Source organism: Bufo gargarizans, chromosome 4 (genome assembly GCF_014858855.1).
Source record: "Bufo gargarizans isolate SCDJY-AF-19 chromosome 4, ASM1485885v1, whole genome shotgun sequence".
NCBI lineage: Eukaryota > Metazoa > Chordata > Amphibia > Anura > Bufonidae > Bufo > Bufo gargarizans.
The window spans coordinates 6,877,598-6,902,569 of NC_058083.1; the positions used below are offsets into that span (position 1 = coordinate 6,877,598).

The window sequence follows — 24,972 nt, forward strand, 5'->3', positions numbered from 1 at the left end:
AAAATCTGAGTTGCTACATGACAAACTCAGCCCTGCTACTTCGACATCTGTATGTTGCTTTGGGAGCTGAGAATGGAGTCTTTATCCTCTGTGTATCACATTTTTGCAGGTACCTGGCTGAAAAGAAGTCATGCCTTTATCAGCCTATTCTTAGTGTGGCTCTATGCAGCATTTTGGGCAACTCTTCCATTGATTGGTGTGGGTAACTATGCCCCAGAGCCATTTGGGACGTCTTGTACACTGGACTGGTGGCTGGCACAAGTGTCTGTGAAGGGAAAGGTCTTTGTAGTCAGCATTCTCTTCTTCTGCCTCTTACTGCCCACAGCTATCATCGTTTTTTCATATGCAAAGATCATTGCCCAAGTCAAATCTTCTGCCCAGGAGGTCGCACAGTTTGATACCAGGAACCAGAAGAACCACACATTGGAAATGAAGCTGACCAAGGTGATCTGCTGAGGTCTTATATCTGTTATTAGGTTTACTCAGAAACAAGTGAATGTGATGAACCAAGAGATTGGTGAATACCTAATGTGCCAATCATTTGTACATGCCATACATGGACTAGATGCTCCATATAAAGTCTATATACAGTGTCGTGAAAAAGTAGTCATACCTCTTGGACTTGTCCTCATTTTTTCACATTAAACCCACAAACTTAAATGTAGTTTATTGTGATTTTCTGTGATAGACCAACACAAAGTAGCAAGTATGTGTGAAGTGAAAAGAAAATTACACCAGGCTTTCAATTTTTTTAATAAATAAAAATCTGAACACTGTGGCATGCATTTGTATTTAGCCCCTGTACCCCTAAATAATATCCATTGTAACCTATTGCCTTCAAAAGTCACCTAATTAGTAAATAGAGTCCACCTGTGTGTCATGTAATCTCAGTATAGCTACAGCTGTTCTGTGAAGGCCTCAGAGATTTGTTACTGAACATTAGTGATCAAACAGCATCATGGAAATTAAGGAACACACCAGAAAGGTCAGCGATAAAGTTATGGAGAAGTGTAAAGCAGGGTTAAAGGGGTTCTCCAGGCTTTTAATATTGATGACCTATGCTCAGGATAGGTCATCAATATCAGATCGGTGGGGGTCCGACACCTGGCACCCCTGCCGATCAGCTGGTTGAAGGTAAAGTGCGTGCACCGCTGCTCACTGCTGAGTATTAAAAGCCCTTTTAAGTTATAAAATAAAATATCCCAAGCTCTGAACATCTCAGGAAGCACTGCTCAATCCATCGTCCAAAAATGGAAGGCGTATGGCACAACTGCAAACCTACCAAGACATGGCCGTCCACCTAAACTGACAGCCCAGACAAGGAGAGCACTAATTAGAGAAGCAGTGACGCGGACCTTGGTAACTGTGGAGGAGCTGCAGACAGCCACAGTTCAGGTGGGAGAATCTGTCCACAAGACAACTATTAGTCATGTACTCCACAAATCTGGCCTATATGGAAGAGTGGCAAGATGAAAGCCATTTTTGAAAGCAAGCCAAAAGAAGTCCATATGCAGTTTGCCACAAGCCATGTAGGGAACACAGCAAACATGTGGAAGAAAGTGCTCTGGTCAGATGAGACCAAAGTTGAATTTATTAGTCTAAATACAAAATGCTATGCTATGTGTGGAGTAAAACTAACACTGCACATCACCCTGAACACTCCATCCCCACCGCAAAATGCGGTGGCAGCATCATGATGTGGGGATGCTTTTTTTCAGCAGGTACAAGAAGTCTGGTCTGTGTTAATAGGAAGATGGATGGAGCTAAATGCAAGATAATCCAGGAGGAAAACCTGTAAAAGACTTGAGATTGGGGCGGAGGTTCACCTTCCAGCAGAACAAAGACCCTAAGCATCCAGCCACAGCTACAATGGAATGGTTTACATCAAAGCATATTCATGTGTTAGAATGGCCCATTCACAGTCCAGACCTAAATCCCATTGACCATCTGTGGCAAGATGTGAAAAGTGTTGTTCACAGACGCTCTCCATCCAATCTGACTGAGCTTGAGCTATTTTACAAAGAAGAATAGGCTAAATTGTTAGCCTCTAGATGTGCAAAGCTGGCAGAGACATATCCCTAAAGACCTGCAACTGTAATTGCAGCAAAAGATAGTCCTACAAAGTGTTGAGTCAGGGGATGAATACCAATGCATGTCACACTTTCCATAATTTTATTTATTAAAAATTTTGAAAACCATGTATCATTTTCTTTTTACTTGACACATACATGCCACTTTGTGTTGGTCTACCACATAAAATCCAAATAAAATACATTAAGTTTGTGGGTGGCGTGAAAAAACTGTGGAAAAGTTCAAGGGGTATGAACAATTTTTCAAGGCACTATAGAAATTCATTGAAACTGCTTATAACATATTATTATATATGGTAAAATTGTGGAATGTACCTGAGAAAAAAAGCCAAAATAAAATAGCAATATAAAATGGATAAAATAACTTTATGATCAAAGGATTTTGTTAATTGATTATTATCTCTCCTCAATCCTCTCCTCTGCTTTTGGGGTGAAAATTCAGATTATATTGCAGTTCTAAAAGATCAGACTTTATTAGATTCCGGATTAAAGTGAGTTCACAGTAGCTTGAATGTAATAATAATCATAATATATGTTAAATTATAATATAATATATATTATGTCATAAAGTATAACGTATAACATATTATACAGTGGATATAAAAAGTCTACACACCCCTGTTAAAATTTCAGGTTTCTGTGATCTAAAAATATGAGACAAAGATAAATCATTTCAGAATTTTTTCCACTTTTAATGTGACCTATAAAATGTACAACTCAATTAAAAAACAAACTGAAATATTTTAGGTGGAGGGAAGAAAAAACTGAAATAATGTGGTTGCATAAGTGTGCACACCCTCTTGTAGCTGTGTTCAGAATTAAGCAATCACATTTAAAATCATGTTAAATAGTCAGCATACACCTGCCATCATTTAAAGTGCTCTGATTAACCCCAAATAAAGTTCAGCTGCTCTAGTTGATCTTTCCTGAAATTTTCTTAGTCGCATCCCACAGCAAAAGCCATGGTCCACAGAGAGCTTCCAAAGCATCAGAAGGATCTCATTGCTAAAAGGTTTCAGTCTGGAGAAGGGTACAAAAGAATTTCCAAGGCATTAGAGAAACCATATAACACAGTGAAGACAGTCATCATCAAGTGGAGAAAATATTGACATTACCAAGAACTGGACGTCCCTCCAAAATGTATGAAAAGACGAGAAGAAAACTGGTCTGGGAGGCTACCAAGAGGCCTACAGCAACATTAAAGGAGCTGCAGGAATATCTGGGAAGTACTGTCTGTGTGGTACATGTGACAACAATCTCCCGTATTCTTCATAGGTCTGGGCTGTGGGGTAGAGTGGCAAGACGAAAGCCTTTTCTTACGAAGAAAAACATCCAACCTAGGCTACATTTTGCAAAATCACACCTGAAGTCTCCCAAAAGCATGTGGGAAAAGGTGTTATGGTCTGATGAAACCAAAGTTGAACTTTTTGGCCATAATTCCAAAAGATATGTTTGGCGCAAAAACAACACTGCACATCACCAAAAGAACACCATACCCACAGTGAAGCATGGTGGTGGCAACATCATGCCAAGGGGCTGTTTTTCTTCAGCTGGAACTGGGGCCTTAGTTAAGCTAGAGGGAATTATGAACAGTTCCAAATACCAGTCAATATTGTCACAAAACCTTCAGGCTTCTGCTAGAAAGCTCAACATGAAGAGGAACTTCATCTTTCAGCATGACAACGACCCAAAGCATACATCCAAATCAACAAAGGAATGGCTTCACCAAAAGAAGATTAAAGTTTTGGAATGGCCCAGCCAGAGACCAGACCTGAATTCGATTGAAAAATCTGTGGGGTGACCTGAAGAGGGCTGTGCATAGGAGATGCCCTCGCAATCTGACAGATTTGGAGTGTTTTTCCCAAGAAAAGTGGGCAAATCTTGCCAAGTCAAAATGTGCCATGCTGTTAGACTCATACCCAAAAAGACTGAGTGCTGTAATAAAATTAAGTAAGTATTAGTTTAAGGGTTTGCACACTTATGCAACCATATATTTTTTTTTCAATATTTTTTCTTCCCTCTACCTAAAAGATTTTAGTTTGTTTTTTAATTGAGTTGTACAGTTTATAGGTCACATTAAAGGTCGAAAAAGTTCTGAAATTATTTTTTTACATCACAGAAACATGACATTTTAACAGGGGTGTGTAGACTTTTTATATCCACTGTATATATGGCATAATATAATACATTACCTATTATAAAATGGTTGAAAGAAAAAGGAAAAAGTCTGGTACCGTGTTAGCCAATAGAAAAATGGTTTAGTGCTCTCATTAAGAGAAACAAAATAAGAGTATTGCCGGTTTGATACCTTTTAATGGCTGACAAAAATAGAAGTAATGATGTTACATAGCGAGCTTTCGAGACATCACCAGTCTCTTCATCAGGCGTACTACAAGAATATATGAAGAAACAGCAATATATATACAATAAGAACAGAGGCATGGGGGTAATGAATGGACATTTGAAAAAAAAAAACAAAAAAAAAAACAGAACAACATATTAAAGATCTTGAGAATGAGTCCTTAATTATCTTACAGATAAGGGGTGTGAAAGTTTTATGGTCTCTAAATTGATGTTATCTCAGAGACCTGGTGCCCCGACTATGTCTTCAGAAGACTCTTTAGATCTTGTAGTGTGTCATAAATCCCGGGGACAAATTCAGTCCAGTATTCAAAGTGTCAAGCAGTGTTATAAATTTGTATTCCCAAATTCTTCTAGCTTTTTGGGATTTGAAGTTACCTTTTAATATGAGAACTTTCATATGTTCTACATTGTGTCCAGGGCTACAGAAATGCTGAGCCACAGGAAAGTGTAGCTTCTTCTCTTTAATTGTGTGGCGGTGGGACCTCATCCTTGCATTGAGTCTCTGTCCTGTTTCTCCAACGTAGAGGCCTCTAACAGGACATTTAGTGCAGAGAATCAGATAAACAACATTAGATGTAGAACATGTGAATGTCCCAGGGATCCTATATTCCTGCTGTGTGTTGGGGATCCGGATCTTATCTGTTGTCATTATATGGGAACAGGTTTTGCATCTGCTTATATTACAGGGATGGGTTCCTTTTTCTGTGGTACCTGGCCTTGAACTTGATCTGATCAAAATGTTCCTCAGATTTGGAGGTTGTCGGTAAGCTAGTAAGGGGGGGTCTGGGAAGATTGTTTTTAGTCGTTCATCCTTACGTAGGACATGATGTAATTTTTTGGCAGTTTTCCTCAGTACCTCTAGTTGTGGGTTGTAGGTCACAACCAGAGGTATGCGCTGGTTCTGTTTCTTTTCATTGTATTGGAGAAGTTGACTTCTGGGGATCTTGGTGGCTCTTGTGATCTGATCTTCAATTGAAGCAGGATGGTAGCCCTGGTGTAAAAATGTCCTTTTCAGATATTGTAAATGTTCATCCCTGTCTAATGGGCTGGAGCAGATTCGGTTATATCTGACTGCTTGACTATAGATGATGGACTTTTTAATATGTTTGGGGTGGAAGCTATCCCTTTTGAGGTATGTAGGCCGATCAATAGGTTTCCGATACAGGGATGTCTGTATTGAGCTGTCTTGAAGTTTTATGGTGGTGTCCAGGAAGCTGACTTCTGTGTGGGAATAGTTGAGGGTCAGGTTTATGGTGGGATGGAATTTGTTGAATTGTTCATGAAATTTTATCAGTTCATGTTCAGAGTCGGTCCAGATTATTAGGATGTCATCAATGAAACGGAAGTAGGCCAAGGGTTTTTTGAGACAGGATACCAAAAAGTCATTTTCCAGTTTTGCCATGAACAGATTTGCATATTGCGGTGCCATTCTACTGCCCATGGCGGTCCCAGTGCACTGTAAATATATCTCCTTGTTAAAAGAGAAATAGTTATGGGTGAGGATGAATTTGGTCAGTTGTAGTACAGACTCTGAGACGATCCCATTCGCCTCCAAGTATACTCGGCAAGCAGTTAATCCATCATTGTGCGGGATATTCGAATACAAGGATTCCACATCCATGGTTGCCAAGATTGTGCCTTTAGGGAGGGGACCAATGGCTGACAGTTTGTTCAATAAGTCAGTGGTGTCCTGTAGATAACTTTTTGTGTTCCTCACTAATGGTTTGAGGATGCCCTCTATCCAACCTGAGATTTTTTCAGTGAGGGTTCCCACACCTGAAATGATCGGCCTCCCTGGATTCCCTGCTTTGTGTATTTTGGGAAGCATGTAGAATACTCCAATCCTGGAATTCTCAGGTATGGCACCATATAATATCACATGATGTAATATAGCAATTCATAATATGACAATGTAATCTAGTATGGTATAGTATAATATGACACAATGTAAAATAGTTTTGTGTAATATGATACTAATAATATTTGGTATAATATAATCTGATTGAAGTATAGTATGATATAATATAGTATGTTATAATATAATGTGACACAATTTAGTATAATTTAATTTGACAAAGTAATATTGTATGGTATAATACAATAGAAAAGTTAGGGATATTTGGCTTTTGGGTGAAATTTATGGAAAATGTAAAAAGTTCACGCTCAGTAATATTATATCATGAAAGTAGGGCATTTAGGTAGAAGCAGCAATGGTGATTTCCTCATCTCAAACAATTTATTGAAACAAAACCCAATGACAGTGCTGGGTATACCTCCACAAAAAATGTCAAAAACTTGTCATGTGGCCCTGAGCATCAATAACAGCTTAACAACAACATCTCACGTTGTTCAGAAGTCAGCTTATTGTCTGCTGAGGCATGGCATGCCACTTTTCTTGAAGGGCGGCCCTCAGATCATTGAGGTTCTGGGGTACAGAGCTACAAGGCTCTACATGGCGACTCAGCTGATCCTATAGGTTTTCAATGGCATTCAGGTCTGGAGAAAGGACAGGCCACTCCATTTGAGGTATCCCAGTCTCCAGCAGCCGTTCCCTAAATGCGACCTCGATGAGCTGGCGCATTGTCGTCCATGAAGATGAAATTAGGCCTGTGTTCATGCAGAGGTACAATGACTGGATTAATAATGTTCTTCAAGTAGAATGGGCTTGTCACTGTACCATTCACAAAGTGTAGGGCAGTTCTGTATTGACTAGACACACCTGCCCACACTGTAATACCACCACCAAAGGCTCATCTGGTTACAACAGTGGCTGATGCATAATGCTCTCCTTGACATCTCCAACATTGCTGGCAGCCATAATTTCTACTCAGCGTGATTAGACTTTCATCAGTGAACAGCACTGAGGCTCACTGGTCCCTTGTACAGCATAGATGCTCCATGGCCCATGCAAAACAATGACCCCTGTGGTCAGGTACCCTTGCAGGTGGTCTAGCACGCAGACCACGCTGATGTAAACAGTTTCGAATGGTCTGCCGTGACACTTGGATGCCTCTCACCTCCCTTAACTGTGTCTGGAGTTGTGTAGAATTCATCATCCGGTTGTGCAGGGCATTGTTCGCATCGGTCATCAGTGTGGGATGTGGCCAAAGGATGTCCACTTCTATGTCTTTCTGTGACTCTTCCTGTCTCTCTGTATCTCTGTTGCAACCTGCTTATGATACTCTGTGATACTCTAAGCTCAGTGGCCACTTCCGTCTGAGAAAATTCTGCTTGAAGCCTCTCAATGGCGAGGTACTGTTGATCAATTGTTAGGTGTCATCTTGGTCTCATGATGTCAAAATATGATCCGCATGATGAGGAGGACTGTTTAAATATCTATTCTAATTCAACTAGGAAATTTGTTGGGCGATTCCTGGATCAAACACTTGTTGTAAAAGTTGCTGTTAAGCTGCTTGTTAGAAAACAGCAAGTTGTACAAAAAGTACTGAAACATTGAACGGGTGGACATGTGCATTCAAAAGTTTAGAGAAGGTCTCATGAAGGTCACCTGTAAAGGTTAGAGTGCATTTTAGGCTCATCCTTAAAGGGGTTCTACAGGAATTAAAAACATGAAAATACTTAAATAGTATTTTATAATAAATATATTCCCAAATACATTTCATTACTTAGAATGGCTTGTTTTTCTAGGGAGCAATCATTAGGAGAAATAAAATGGCTGCCGTCCTATCATTACATACAAAACCTGTCCTAATCACACAGGAGGACAATGAGCCATAGTGCTGCCTCATCCTCCTCTCTGCTCTGCTTGACAGGAATCATGATCCTGAATACAGGTGAATCTCTGTGGGAATGGAGATGATGAGGAGACAGGAGAGGAAGGTGAGGTGTGGATAATGAGCAGCAGCACTTGTTTACAGTCTCCATTACCACAGCAACACATTACAACAGCCTTTCCGTCCTCTCTGTACTTCTTGTCTTCTCATGAACTCCATTTCTACAGAGATTCAGCTAAAGTACTTATCATCTGTATTCAGGATTAGTGATGGACAAACATTTACCGGGATGTTCGCAGCGGGCCCCATTGACTTTAACCTTTTAAGGACACAGGGCATATAGGTAAGCCCTGATGTCCTTGTATTTAAGGATATAGGGCGTACCTGTACGTCCGGTGTATTTCCGATCAACGCCGCGTGGTGGGCCATGATCGGAACAAGGTGCCTGCTGAAATCATTGAGCAGGCACCTTGGCAATTGCTGCAAACCGCAGGTGAATTCAGACTTGCGGTTTGCGTCTCTTCTAAGTTGCCCCCTGGATCTCACAGGCAGGAAGCTGTATGAGTAGGGATGAGCGAACTCGAACTGTATAGTTCGGGTTCGTACCGAATTTTGGGGTGTCCGTGACATGGACCCGAACCCGGACATTTTCGTAAAAGTCCGGGTTCGGGTTCGGTGTTCGTCGCTTTCTTGGCGCTTTTGTGACGCTTTCTTGGCGCTTTTTGAAAGGCTGCAAAGCAGCCAATCAACAAGCGTCATACTACTTGCCCCAAGAGGCCATCACAGCCATGCCTACTATTGGCATGGCTGTGATTGGCCAGAGCACCATGTGACCCAGCCTCTATTTAAGCTGGAGTCACATAGCGCCGCCCGTCACTCTGCTCTGATTAGCGTAGGGAGAGGTTGCGGCTGCGACAGTAGGGCGAGATTAGGCAGATTAACTCCTCCAAAGGACTTGATTAACTGATCGATCTGCAGCTGTGGATCATTGAGCTGCTGATCCTCAATTGCTCAATGTTTTTAGGCTGCCCAGACCGTTTGTCAGTCACATTTTTCTGGGGTGATCGGCGGCCATTTTGTGGTGCGCCAGCACAAGCTGCGACCAAGTGCATTTAACCCTCAATGGTGTGGTTGTTTTTTGGCTAAAGCCTACATCAGGGTGAAGCTGTCACACCAAGTGCATTTAACCAGCAATAGTCTGTTTATTTTTTGGCCATATACTACATCAGGGGCAAGCTGCGTCTGTCACCAAGTGCATTTAACTCTCAATGGTGCGTTTGTTTTTTGGCTAAAGCCTACATCAGGGTGAAGCTGTCACACCAAGTGCATTTAACCAGCAATAGTCTGTTTATTTTTTGGCCATATACTACATCAGGGGCAAGCTGCGCCCGTCACCAAGTGCATTTAACCCTCAGTAGTGTGGTTGGTCAAGCTATCACACCAAGTGCATTTAACCAGCAATAGTCTGTTAATTTTTTGGCCATATACTAAATCAGGGGCAAGCTGCGCCCGTCACCAAGTGCATTTAACCAGCAATAGTCTGTTCATTTTTTGGCCATATACTACATCAGGGGCAAGCTGCGCCCGTCACCAAGTGCATTTAACCCTCAGTAGTGTGGTTGGTCAAGCTGTGACACCAAGTGCATTTAACCAGCAATAGTCTGTTCATTTTTTGGCCATATACTACATCAGGGGCAAGCTGCGCCCGTCACCAAGTGCATTTAACCCTCAGTAGTGTGGTTCGTCAAGCTATCACACCAAGTGCATTTAACCAGCAATAGTCTGTTCATTTTTTGGCCATATACTAAATCAGGGGCAAGCTGCGCCCGTCACCAAGTGCATTTAACCAGCAATAGTCTGTTCATTTTTTGGCCATATACTACATCAGGGGCAAGCTGCGCCCGTCACCAAGTGCATTTAAACCTCAGTAGTGTGGTTGGTCAAGCTGTGACACCAAGTGCATTTAACCAGCAATAGTCTGTTCATTTTTTGGCCATATACTACATCAGGGGCAAGCTGCGCCCGTCACCAAGTGCATTTAATCCTCAGTAGTGTGGTTGGTCAAGCTGTGACACCAAGTGCATTTAACCAGCAATAGTCTGTTCATTTTTTGGCCATATACTAAATCAGGGGCAAGCTGCGCCCGTCACCAAGTGCATTTAACCCTCAGTAGTGTGGTTGGTCAAGCTGTGACACCAAGTGCATTTAACCAGCAATAGTCTGTTCATTTTTTGGCCATATACTACATCAGGGGCAAGCTGCGCCCGTCACCAAGTGCATTTAACCAGCAATAGTGTGGTTATTTTTTGGCCATATCCCAGTCTAATTCTGTCACTAAATCCATACCGGTCACCCAGCGCCTAAATACTAGGCCTCAAATTTATATCCCGCTAAATCTCTCGTTACCGCTGTCCTGTTGTGGCTGGGAAAGTTATTTAGTGTCCGTCAAAGCACATTTTTTGTTCTGGGTTGAAATACAATTCCCAATTTAGCAATTTAAAATGTAGTGGTTTCTGCTGTATCAGAGCTATTTGAAATCTATCCCTAAAAGGGTATATAATATTCAAGGTGCACATAGGGTCATTCAGAATAACTTCACACACCCGCTACTGTGCATTTCCAAGTCTAATTCTGTCACTAAACCCATACCTGTCACCCAGCGCCTAAATACTAGGCCTCGAATTTATATCCAGCTGAATTTGAATACAATACATTGGGCCAAATAATATTTTTGTTGTTGTGGTGAACGATAACAATGAGGAAAACATCTAGTAAGGGACGCGGACATGGTCGTGGTGGTGTTAGTGGACCCTCTGGTGCTGGGAGAGGACGTGGCCGTTCTGCCACATCCACACGTCCTAGTGTACCAACTACCTCAGGTCCCAGTAGCCGCCAGAATTTACAGCGATATATGGTGGGGCCCAATGCCGTTCTAAGGATGGTAAGGCCTGAGCAGGTACAGGCATTAGTCAATTGGGTGGCCGACAGTGGATCCAGCACGTTCACATTATCTCCCACCCAGTCTTCTGCAGAAAAGCGCACAGATGGCGCCTGAAAACCAACCCCATCAGTCTGTCACATCACCCCCATGCATAACAGGGAAACTGTCTCAGCCTCAAGTTATGCAGCAGTCTCTTATGCTGTTTGAAGACTCCGCTGGCAGGGTTTCCCAAGGGCATCCACCTAGCCCTTCCCAGCGGTGGAAGACATAGACTGCACTGACGCACAACCACTTATGTTTCCTGATGATGAGGACATGGGAATACCACCTCAGCATGTCTCTGATGATGACGAAACACAGGTGCCAACTGCTGCGTCTTTCTGCAGTGTGCAGACCGAACAGGAGGTCAGGGATCAAGACTGGGTGGAAGACGATGCAGGGGACGATGAGGTCCTAGACCCCACATGGAATGAAGGTCGTGCCACTGACTTTCACAGTTCGGAGGAGGAGGCAGTGGTGAGACCGAGCCAACAGCGTAGCAAAAGAGGGAGCAGTGGGCAAAAGCAGAACACCCGCCGCCAAGAGACTCCGCCTGCTACTGACCGCCGCCATCTGGGACCGAGCACCCCAAAGGCAGCTTCAAGGAGTTCCCTGGCATGGCACTTCTTCAAACAATGTGCTGACGACAAGACCGAGTGGTTTGCACGCTGTGCCATCAGAGCCTGAAGCGAGGCATTAACGTTCTGAACCTGAGCACAACCTGCATGACCAGGCACCTGCATGCAAAGCATGAACTGCAGTGGAGTAAACACCTTAAAACCAAGGAAGTCACTCAGGCTCCCCCTGCTACCTCTTCTGCTGCTGCCGCCTCGGCCTCTTCTGCTGCTGCCACCTCGGCCTCTTCCTCCGCCTCTGGAGGAACGTTGGCACCTGCCGCCCAGCAAACAGGGGATGTACCACCAACACCACCACCACCACCTCCAGTCACCAAGCGTCTCAACCATGTCACACGGCAGCGTTCAGCTCTCCATCTCACAAACATTTGAGAGAAAGCGTAAATTCCCACCTAGCCACCCTCGATCCCTGGCCCTGAATGCCAGCATTTCTAAACTACTGGCCTATGAAATGCTGTCATTTAGGCTGGTGGACACAGACAGCTTCAAACAGCTCATGTCGCTTGCTGTCCCACAGTATGTTGTTCCCAGCCGCCACTACTTCTCCAAGAGAGCCGTGCCTTCCCTGCACAACCAAGTATCCGATAAAATCAAGTGTGCACTGCGCAACGCCATCTGTAGCAAGGTCCACCTAACCACAGATACGTGGACCAGTAAGCACGGCCAGGGACGCTATATCTCCCTAACTGCACACTGGGTAAATGTAGTGGCAGCTGGGCCCCAGGCGGAGAGCTGTTTGGCGCACGTCCTTCCGCCGCCAAGGATCGCAGGGCAACATTCTTTGCCTCCTGTTGCCACCTCCTCCTTCTCGGCTTCCTCCTCCTCTTCTTCCACCTGCTCATCCAGTCAGCCACACACCTTCACCACCAACTTCAGCACAGCCCGGGGTAAACGTCAGCAGGCCATTCTGAAACTCATATGTTTGGGGGACAGGCCCCACACCGCACAGGAGTTGTGGCGGGGTATAGAACAACAGACCGACGAGTGGTTGCTGCCGGTGATCCTCAAGCCCGGCCTGGTGGTGTGTGATAATGGGCGAAATCTCGTTGCAGCTCTGGGACTAGCCAATTTGACGCACATCCCTTGCTTGGCGCATGTGCTGAATTTGGTGGTGCAGAAGTTCATTCACAACTACCCCGACATGTCAGAGCTGCTGCATAAAGTGCGGGCCGTCTGTTCGCGCTTCCGGCGTTCACATCCTGCTGCTGCTCGCCTGTCTGCGCTACAGCGTAACTTCGGCCTTCCCGCTCACCGCCTCATATGCGACGTGCCCACCAGGTGGAACTCCACCTTGCACATGCTGGACAGACTGTGCGAGCAGCAGCAGGCCATAGTGGAGTTTCAGCTGCAGCACGCACGGGTCAGTCGCACTACAGAACAGCACCACTTCACCACCAATGACTGGGCCTCCATGCGAGACCTGTGTGCCCTGTTGCGCTGTTTCGAGTACTCCACCAACATGGCCAGTGGCGATGACGCCGTTATCAGCGTTACAATACCACTTCTATGTCTCCTTGAGAAAACACTTAGGGCGATGATGCAAGAGGAGGTGGCCCAGGAGGAGGAGGAGGAGGAGGAAGAGGGGTCATTTTTAGCACTTTCAGGCCAGTCTCTTCGAAGTGACTCAGAGGGAGGTTTTTGGTAACAGCAGAGGCCAGGTACAAATGTGGCCAGACAGGGCCCACTACTGGAGGACGAGGAGGACGAGGATGAGGAGGAGGTGGAGGAGGATGAGGATGAAGCATGGTCACAGCGGGGTGGCACCCAACGCAGCTCGGGTCCATCACTGGTGCGTGGCTGGGGGGAAAGGCAGGACGATGACGATACGCCTCCCACAGAGGACAGCTTGTCCTTACCCCTGGGCAGCCTGGCACACATGAGCGACTACATGCTGCAGTGCCTGCGCAACGACAGCAGAGTTGCCCACATTTTAACCTGTGCGGACTACTGGGTTGCCACCCTGCTGGATCCACGCTACAAAGACAATGTGCCCACCTTACTTCCTGCACTGGAGCGTGATAGGAAGATGCGCGAGTACAAGCGCACGTTGGTAGACGCGCTACTGAGAGCATTCCCAAATGTCACAGGGGAACAAGTGGAAGCCCAAGGCCAAGGCAGAGGAGGAGCAAGAGCTCGCCAAGGCAGCTGTGTCAATGCCAGCTCCTTTGAGGGCAGGGTTAGCATGGCAGAGATGTGGAAAACTTTTGTCAACACGCCACAGCTAACTGCACCACCACCTGATACGCAACGTGTTAGCAGGAGGCAACATTTCACTAACATGGTGGAACAGTACATGTGCACACCCCTCCACGTACTGACTGATGGTTCGGCCCCATTCAACTTCTGGGTCTCTAAATTGTCCACGTGGCCAGAGCTATTCTTTTATGCCTTGGAGGTGCTGGCCTGCCCGGCGGCCAGCGTTTTGTCTGAACGTGTATTCAGCACGGCAGGGGGCGTCCTTACAGACGAACGCAGCCGCCTGTCTACAGCCAATGTGGACAAGCTGACGTTCATAAAAATGAACCAGGCATGGATCCCACAGGATCTGTCCGTCCCTTGTCCAGATTAGACATTAACTACCTCCCCTTAACCATATATTATTGGACTCCAGGGCACTTCCTCATTCAATCCTATTTTTATTTTCATTTTACCATTATATTGCGAGGCTACCCAAAGTTGAATGAACCTCTCCTCTGTCTGGGTGCCGGGGCCTAAATATATGCCAATGGACTGTTCCAATGTTGGGTGACGTGAAGCCTGATTCTCTGCTATGACATGCAGAATGATTCTCTGCTGACATGAAGCCAGATTGTCTGTTACGGGACCTCTCTCCTCTGCCTGGGTGCTGGGCCTAAATATATGCCAATGGACTGTTGCAGTGGTGGCTGACGTGAAGCCTCATTCTCTGCTATGACATGCAGACTAATTCTCTGCTGACATGAAGACAGATTCTCTGTTACGGGACCTCTCTCCTCTGCCTGTGTGTGTGCTGGGCCTAAATATATGCCAATGGACTGTTGCAGTGGTGGCTGACGTGAAGCCTCATTCTCTGCTATGACATGCAGACTGATTCTCTGCTGACATGAAGCCAGATTCTCTGTTACGGGACCTCCCTCCTCTGCCTGTGTGCTGGGCCTAAATATCTGACAATGGACTGTTGCAGTGGTGGCTGACGTGAAGCCTGATTCTCTGCTATGACATGCAGACTGATTCTCTGCTGACATGAAGACAGATTGTCTGTTACGGGACCTCCCTCCTCTGCCTGGGTGCTGGGCCTAAATATATGCCAATGGACTGTTGCAGTGGTGGCTGACGTGAAGCCTCATTCTCTGCTATGACATGCAGACTGATTCTCTGCTGACATGAAGCCAGATTCTCTGTTACGGGACCTCTCTCCTCTGCCTGTGTGCTGGGCCTAAATATCTGACAATGGACTGTTGCAGTGGTGGCTGACGTGCAGCCTGATTCTCTGCTATGACATGCAGACTGATTCTCTGCTGACATGAAGACAGATTCTCTGTTACGGGACCTCTCTCCTCTGCCTGTGTGTGTGCTGGGCCTAAATATATGCCAATGGACTGTTGCAGTGGTGGCTGACGTGAAGCCTCATTCTCTGCTATGACATGCAGACTGATTCTCTGCTGACATGAAGCCAGATTCTCTGTTACGGGACCTCCCTCCTCTGCCTGTGTGCTGGGCCTAAATATCTGACAATGGACTGTTGCAGTGGTGGCTGACGTGAAGCCTCATTCTCTGCTATGACATGCAGACTGATTCTCTGCTGACATGAAGACAGATTCTCTGTTACGGGACCTCCCTCCTCTGCCTGGGTGCTGGGCCTAAATATATGCCAATGGACTGTTGCAGTGGTGGCTGACGTGAAGCCTCATTCTCTGCTATGACATGCAGACTAATTCTCTGCTGACATGAAGACAGATTCTCTGTTACGGGACCTCTCTCCTCTGCCTGTGTGTGTGCTGGGCCTAAATATATGCCAATGGACTGTTGCAGTGGTGGCTGACGTGAAGCCTCATTCTCTGCTATGACATGCAGACTGATTCTCTGCTGACATGAAGCCAGATTCTCTGTTACGGGACCTCCCTCCTCTGCCTGTGTGCTGGGCCTAAATATCTGACAATGGACTGTTGCAGTGGTGGCTGACGTGAAGCCTGATTCTCTGCTATGACATGCAGACTGATTCTCTGCTGACATGAAGACAGATTCTCTGTTACGGGACCTCCCTCCTCTGCCTGGGTGCTGGGCCTAAATATATGCCAATGGACTGTTGCAGTGGTGGCTGACGTGAAGCCTCATTCTCTGCTATTGCATTGTCCCAGGGGGGTCAGTAGTGTATGCTGGGCTTTGTAGTGCAGATGTACCCACTAACCTGGGATCCACTGTCGTCTTCAATTCTGGTCAGATACTGGAACAGGCAGGTGATTAAAAGTTTGTGACTCCAGTGTCAATTAAACGGTGACACGCCGTGTATGGTATTGTAGAAGAATGAAGCAACCACAGGATAGCCAACCAAAAACTGGAACTTTACTGAATATCAGTGATAATCATACATGGACGCAGTTGGAAGCGCAGTTCCAAGGAAGACAGTTGGTTTCTATTTGAATACAGCTGGTTCTTAGAAGTACAGAATGGCCGGTTTTAGCAATGTTCTTTACAGAGTGTTAATTACAGGAGATGCAGTACAGGTGGCTTGCACACTATTCCTGACTGGTCCTGAAACATGTGACTTATCCTCCAAGGTCCAATGCCCTATAGCTGGCGTACCCTTGAAGCTGTCTTTATCTAGTACCTCCTCTGTTATCTTGAGTACCTCTTGCTTTATCTGATCGGCCTCTGTGGTATTCTGTGTCCCGGCTGGTTGCTTGCTTATGATGTTTCAGATAAACGGATGATGACTCAGGAGGGGAACCTTTTCCTTGGATCCGGAACCCGGTTACAGGGCCTTTACCACCCTCTCCTAGTCGGCAGGCTTCAGGCCTGCGCTACTCTCACAGGCCCATAGCCTGGCCTTAACTCAGACACAGGATCATCTCTGACTCCTTTTCCCACTGTCTGACCTACTACTACTTCCTGACTGGGCCTTATATAAACTAGGGTTCCCTAGCTCCCTCTAGTGACTCAGAGCTGGAATGACACCCTAGCCGGCCTACACATGCACATTTCACAGTAACAGGAAGTACAGAGCATTACATTAACAAGATATTTTATACCAACCTCCCCATAAATACAGGGGGAACGACAGTACCCAAGTGACCCTTCTGTAGTGACGGGGTATTACTCTCCCGTACACTACACTATGACATGCAGACTGATTCTCTGCTGACATGAAGCCAGATTCTCTGTTACGGGACCTCCCTCCTCTGCCTGTGTGCTGGGCCTAAATATCTGACAATGGACTGTTGCAGTGGTGGCTGACGTGCAGCCTGATTATCTGCTATGACATGCAGACTGATTCTCTGCTGACATGAAGACAGATTCTCTGTTACGGGACCTCCCTCCTCTGCCTGGGTGCTGGGCCTAAATATATGCCAATGGACTGTTGCAGTGGTGGCTGACGTGAAGCCTCATTCTCTGCTATGACATGCAGACTAATTCTCTGCTGACATGAAGACAGATTCTCTGTTACGGGACCTCTCTCCTCTGCCTGGGTGCCGGGGCCTAAATATCTGAGAATGGACTGTTCCAGTGGTGGGTGACGTGAAGCCAGATTCTCTGCTATGGGACCTCTCTCCAATTGATTTTGGTTAATATTTATTTATTTAATTTTTATTTTAATTCATTTCCCTATCCACATTTGTTTGCAGGGGATTTACCTACATGTTGCTGCCTTTTGCAGCCCTCTAGCTCTTTCCTGGGCTGTTTTACAGCCTTTTTAGTGCCGAAAAGTTCGGGTCCCCATTGACTTCAATGGGGTTCGGGTTCGGGACGAAGTTCGGATCGGGTTCGGATCCCGAACCCGAACATTTCCGGGATGTTCGGCCGAACTTCTCGAACCCGAACATCCAGGTGTTCGCTCAACTCTATGTATGAGTAACACTCATTGTATTACTCATACAGCCAATGCATTCCAATACAGAAGTATTTGAATGCATTGCAAAGGATTAGACCCCAAAAGTTGAAGTCTCAAAGTGGGACAAAAAATAAAGTGAAAAAAGTTGAAAAAATTTAATTTGCCCCCAAAAATTAAAAGTTTCAAGTAAAAATAAACAAAAACATAATTTTCCCCAAATAAAGTAAAAAAAAAAAATAGGGGGGAAAAAAAGTAGACATATTAGGTATCGCCATGTCCGTATCACATGACTTAACCCCTCAGATGAACACCGTAAAAAATAAAAAGTTAAAAATAAAAACTGTGCTAAATAAACAATTTTTTGGTTACCTTACATCACAAAAAGTACAACAGCAAGCGATAAAAAAGGCGTATGCCCACCAAAATAGTACCAATCTAACCGTCACCTCATCCCGCAAAAAACTTGCCCCTACCTGAGACAATAACCCCCCCAAAAAAAACTATGGCTCAGAATATGGAGACACTAAAACATCATTTTTTTGTTTCAAAAATCATATTATTGTGTAAAACTTACATAAATAAAAAAAATAGTATTCATATTGGGTATCGCCGCGTCTGTATCGACCAGCTCTATAAAAATATCACATGACCTAACCCCTCAGATGAACACCGTAAAAAAAAAAAAAAAAAAACTGTGCTAAATAAACAATTTTTGGTCGCCTTACATCACAAAAAGTATAATAGCAAGCGATCAAAAAGTCATATGCACCCCAAAATAGTGCCAATCAAACTGTCATCTCATCCTGCAAAAATCATACCCTACCCAAGATAATTGAACAAAAACTGAAAAAACTATGGCTCTTAGACTATGGAAACACTAAAACATGATTTTTTTGCTTCAAAAATGAAATCATTGTGTAAATCTTACATAAATAAAACAAAATTATACATATTAGGTATCGCCGCGTCCGTGACAACATGGTCTATAAAAATATCACATGATCTAACCTGTCAGATGAATGTTGTAAAGAACAAAAAAAAACTGTGCCAAAACAGCTATTTCTTGTTACCTTCCCTTAGAAAAAGTGTAATATAGAGCAAACAAAAATTATATGTACCCTAAAATAGTACCAACAAAACTGCAACCCTATCCCATAGTTTGTATGGCATTTATGGCATAAACCGTATGGCATTCCTTTCCTTCTGCGCCCTGACGTGTGCCCGTAGAGCGGTTTACGACCACATATGGGGTGTTTCTGTAAACTACAGAATTAGAGCCATAAATATTGAGTTTGGTGTGGCTGGTAACCCTTGCTTTGTAACTGGAATAAATTAATAAAATTGAAAATCTTCCCAAAAAGTTAAATTTTTAAATTGTATCTCTATTTTCCATTAATTCTTGTGGAACACCTAAAGGGTAGGGATGAGCGAACCCGAACTGTATAGTACATTTTCGTAAAAGTCTGGGTTCGGGTACGGTGTTCGTCGCTTTCTTGGCGCTTTTTGAAAGGCTGCAAAGCAGCCAATCAACAAGCGTCATACTACTTGCCCCAAGAGGCCGTCACAGCCATGCCTACTATTGGCATGGCTGTGATTGGCCAGTGCAGCATGTGACCCAGCCTCTATTTAAGCTGGAGTCACATAGCGCCGCCCGTCACTCTGCTCTGATCAGTATAGGGAGAGGTTGCAACTGCGACGTTAGGGCGAGATTAGGCAGTGATTAACTCCTCCAAAAGACTTCATTCAGAGATCGATCTGCAGCTGTGGATGATTGAACTGCTGCTATTGAATTGCTCACTGTTTTTAGGCTGCCCAGAGCGTTTTTCAGTCACTTTTTTCTGGGGTGATCGGCGGCCGTCTTGTGGTGCGCCAGCACAAGCTGCCACCAAGTGCATTTAACCCTCAATAGTGTGGTTGTTTTTTGGCTAAATCCTACATCAGGGTCAAGCTGTCACACCAAGTGAATTTAACCATCAATAGTCTGGTTTTTTTTTGGCCATATACTACATCAGGGGCAAGCTGTCACCAAGTGCATTTAACCCTCAATGGTGTGGTTGTTTTTTGGCTAAATCCTACATCAGGGTCAAGCTGTCACACCAAGTGCATTTAACCATCAATAGTCTGGTTATTTTTTGGCCATATACTACATCAGGGGCAAGCTGTCACCAAGTGCATTTAACCCTCAATGGTGTGGTTGCTTTTTGGCTAAATCCTACATCAGGGTCAAGCTGTCACACCAAGTGCATTTAACCATCAATAGTGTGGTTATTTTTTGGCCATATCCCAGTCTAATTCTGTCTGTAAACGTATACCTGTCACCCAGCGCCTAAATAATAGGCCTCAAATTTATAGTCAGCTAAATCTGTGGTTATTGCTGTGGCTGGGCAAGTTATTTAGTGTCCGTCAAAGCACAGTTTTTGTTCTGGGTTGAAATACAATTCCCAATTTAGCAATTTCCTAATTTTGTGGTTTCTGCTGTATCAGAGCTACTTTAAATCTATCCCTAAAAGGATATATAAGATTAAAGGTGCACATAGGGTCATTCTGAATAACTTCACACACACACACTACTGTGCATTTCCAAGTCTAATTCTGTCAGTAAACCTATACCTGTCACCCAGTGCCTAAATACTAGGCCTCAAATTTACATCCATCTAAATCTGCGGTTATTGCTGTGGCTGGTCAAGTTATTTAGTGTCCGTCAAAGCACAGTTTTTGTTCTGGGTTGAAATACAATTCCCAATTTAGCAATTTCCTAATTTAGTGGTTTCTGCTGTATCAGAGCTACTTTAAATCTATCCCTAAAGGGGTATATAAGATTAAAGGTGCACATAGGGTCATTCTGAATAACTTCACACACACGCTACTGTGCATTTCCAAGTCTAATTCTGTCAGTAAACCTATACCTGTCACCCAGCGCCTAAATACTAGGCCTCAAATTTACATCCATCTAAATCTGCAGTTATTGCTGTGGCTGGTCAAGTTATTTAGTGTCCGTCAAAGCACAGTTTTTGTTCTGGGTTGAAATACAATTCCCAATTTAGCAATTTCCTAATTTAGTGGTTTCTGCTGTATCAGAGCTACTTTAAATCTATACCTAAAAGGGTATATAAGATTTAAGGTGCACATAGGGTCATTCAGAATAACTTCACACACACGCTACTGTGCATTTCCAAGTCTAATTCTGTCAGTAAACCTATACCTGTCACCCAGCGCCTAAATACTAGGCCTCAAATTTATATTCAGCTAAATCTGTCGTTACTGCTGTGCCTATATTAGTGTAATACGGTACCTAAATAGATAGCCAGATAGTGTTAGGTGTCTGTAAAAAAAGGCCTGAATTTGAATTCAATACATTGGGCCAAATAATATTTTTCTTATTGTGGTGAACGGTAACAATGAGGAAAACATCTAGAAAGGGACGCGGACGCGGACATGGTCGTGGTGGTGTTAGTGGACCCTCTGGTGCTGGGAGAGGACGTGGCCGTTCTGCCACAGCCACACGTCCTAGTGTACCAACTACCTCAGGTCCCAGTAGCCGCCATAAATTACAGCGATATTTGGTGGGGGCCCAATGCCGTTCTAAGGATGGTAAGGCCTGAGCAGGTACAGGCATTAGTCAATTGGGTGGCCGACAGTGGATCCAGCATGTTCACATTATCTCCCACCCAGTCTTCTGCAGAAAGCGCACAGATGGCGCCTGAAAACCAAGCCCATCAGTCTGTCACATCACCCCCATGCATACCAGGGAAACCGTCTGAGCCTCAAGTTATGCAGTAGTCTCTTATGCTGTTTGAAGACTCCGCTGGCAGGGTTTCCCAAGGGCATCCACCCAGCCCTTCCCCAGCGGTGGAAGACATAGAATGCACTGACGCACAACCACTTATGTTTACTGATGATGAGGACATGGGAATACCACCTCAGCACGTCTCTGATGATGACGAAACACAGGTTCCAACTGCTGCGTCTTTCTGCAATGTGCAGACTGAACAGGAGGTCAGGGATCAAGACTGGGTGGAAGACGATGCAGGGGACGATGAGGTCCTAGACCCCACATGGAATGAAGGTCGTGCCACTGACTTTCACAGTTCGGAGGAGGAGGCAGTGGTGAGACCGAGCCAACAGCGTAGCAAAAGAGGGAGCGGTGGGCAAAAGCAGAACACCCGCCGCCAAGAGACTCCGCCTGCTACTGACCGCCGCCATCTGGGACCGAGCACCCCAAAGGCAGCTTCAAGGAGTTCCCTGGCATGGCACTTCTTCAAACAATGTGCTGACGACAAGACCCGAGTGGTTTGCACGCTGTGCCATCAGAGCCTGAAGCGAGGCATTAACGTTCTGAACCTTAGCACAACTTGCATGACCAGGCACCTGCGTGCAAAGCATGAACTGCAGTGGAGTAAACACCTTAAAAACAAGGAAGTCACTCAGGCTCCCCCTGCTACCTCTTCTGCTGCTGCCGCCTCGGCCTCTTCCTCCGCCTCTGGAGGAATGTTGGCACCTGCCGCCCAGCAAACAGGGGATGTACCACCAACACCACCACCTCCATCACCAAGCATCTCAACCATGTCACACGGCAGCGTTCAGCTCTCCATCTCACAAACATTTGAGAGAAAGCGTAAATTCCCACCTAGCCACCCTCGATCCCTGGCCCTGAATGCCAGCATTTCTAAACTACTGGCCTATGAAATGCTGTCATTCAGGCTGGTGGACACAGACAGCTTTAAACAGCTCATGTCGCTTGCTGTCCCACAGTATGTTGTTCCCAGCCGGCACTACTTCTCCAAGAGAGCCATGCCTTCCCTGCACAACCAAGTATCCGATAAAATCAAGTGTGCACTGCGCAACGCCATCTGTGGCAAGGTCCACCTAACCACAGATACGTGGACCAGTAAGCACGGCCAGGGACGCTATATCTCCCTAACTGCACACTGGGTAAATGTAGTGGCAGCTGGGCCCCAGGCGGAGAGCTGTTTGGCGCACGTCCTTCCGCCGCCAAGGATCGCAGGGCAACATTCTTTGCCTCCTGTTGCCACCTCCTCCTACTCAGAGCTGCTGCATAAAGTGCAGGCCGTCTGTTCGCGCTTCCGGCGTTCACATCCTGCCGCTGCTCGCCTGTCTGCGCCTCAGCGTAACTTTGGCCTTCCCGCTCACCGCCTCATATGTGACGTGCCCACCAGGTGGAACTCCACCTTGCACATGCTGGACAGACTGTGCGAGCAGCAGCAGGCCATAGTGGAGTTTCAACTGCAGCACGCACGGGTCAGTCGCACTGCGGAACAGCACCACTTCACCACCAATGAGTGGGCCTCCATGCGAGACCTGTGTGCCCTGTTGCGCTGTTTCGAGTACTCCACCAACATGGCCAGTGGCGATGACGCCGTTATCAGCGTTACAATATCACTTCTATGTCTCCTTGAGAAAACACTTAGGGCGATGATGGAAGAGGAGGTGGCCCAGGAGGAGGAGGAAGAGGGGTCATTTTTAGCACTTTCAGGCCAGTCTCTTCAAAGTGACTCAGAGGGAGGTTTTTTGCAACAGCAGAGGCCAGGTACAAATGTGGCCAGCCACTACTGGAGGACGAGGAGGACGAGGATGAGGAGGAGGTGGAGGAGGATGAGGATGAAGCATGGTCACAGCGGTGTGGCACCCAACGCAGCTCGGGCCCATTCCTGGTGCGTGGCTGGGGGGAAATGCAGGACGATGACGATACGCCTCCCACAGAGAACAGCTTGTCCTTACCCCTGGGCAGCCTGGCACACATGAGCGACTACATGCTGCAGTGCCTGCGCAACGACAGCAGAGTTGCCCACATTTTAACGTGTGCGGACTACTGGGTTGCCACCCCGCTGGATCCACGGTACAAAGACAACTGTGCCCACCTTACTTCCTGCACTGGAGCGTGATAGGAAGATGCGCAAGTACAAGCGCACGTTGGTATACGCGCTACTTAGAGCATTCCCAAATGTCACAGGGGAACAAGTGGAAGCCCAAGGCCAAGGCAGAGGAGGAGCAAGAGGTCGCCAAGGCAGCTGTGTCACGGCCAGCTCCTCTGAGGGCAGGGTTAGCATGGCAGAGATGTGGAAAACTTTTGTCAACACGCCACAGCTAACTGCACCACCACCTGATACGCAACGTGTTAGCAGGAGGCAACATTTCACTAACATGGTGGAACCGTACGTGTGCACACCCCTCCACGTACTGACTGATGGTTCGGCCCCATTCAACTTCTGGGTCCTTAAATTGTCCACGTGGCCAGAGCTAGCCTTTTATGCCTTGGAGCTGCTGGCCTGCCCGGCGGCCAGCGTTTTGTCTGAACGTGTATTCAGCACGGCAGGGGGCGTCATTACAGACAAACGCAGCCGCCTGTCTACAGCCAATGTGGACAAGCTGACGTTCATAAAAATGAACCAGGCATGGATCCCACAGGACCTGTCCATCCCTTGTGCAGATTAGACATTAACTACCTCCCCATAACCATATATTATTGGACTCCAGGGCACTTCCTCATTCAATCCTATTTTTATTTTCATTTTACCATTATATTGCGAGGCTACCCAAAGTTGAATGAACCTCTCCTCTGTCTGGGTGCCGGGGCCTAAATATATGCCAATGGACTGTTCCAATGTTGGGTGACGTGAAGCCTGATTCTCTGCTATGACATGCAGACTGATTCTCTGCTGACATGAAGCCAGATTCTCTGTTACGGGACCTCTCTCCTCTGCCTGGGTGCATGGGCCTAAATATATGACAATGGACTGTTGCAGTGGTGGCTGACGTGAAGCCTGATTCTCTGCTATGACATGCAGACTGATTCTCTGCTGACACGAAGCCAGATTCTCTGTTACGGGACCTCTCTCCTCTGCCTGGGTGCCTGGGGCTAAATATCTGACAATGGACTGTTACAGTGGTGGGTGACGTGAAGCCAGATTCTCTGCTATGGGATCTCCCTCCAATTGATATTGGTTAATTTTTATTTATTTTATTTTTATTTTTATTCATTTCCCTATCCACATTTGTTTGCAGGGGATTTACCTACATGTTGCTGCCTTTTGCAGCCCTCTAGCTCTTTCCTGGGCTGTTTTACAGCCTTTTTAGTGCCGAAAAGTTCGGGTCCCCATTGACTTCAATGGGGTTTGGGTTC

The 24,972-nt window shown here is 45.8% G+C and overlaps 1 protein-coding gene across 1 annotated transcript in view; it reads left to right on the forward strand.

Annotated features, from left to right (window-relative positions):
* The window catches only part of OPN5 (opsin 5), a 76,988-nt gene that overhangs the window by 35,650 nt on the left and 16,366 nt on the right, over positions 1–24,972 (forward strand). Inside the window, exon 4 of the mRNA XM_044292016.1 lies at positions 110–444. Coding sequence (XP_044147951.1) covers positions 110–444 — 335 coding nt within the window. The remainder of the gene's footprint in view (positions 1–109; positions 445–24,972) is intronic.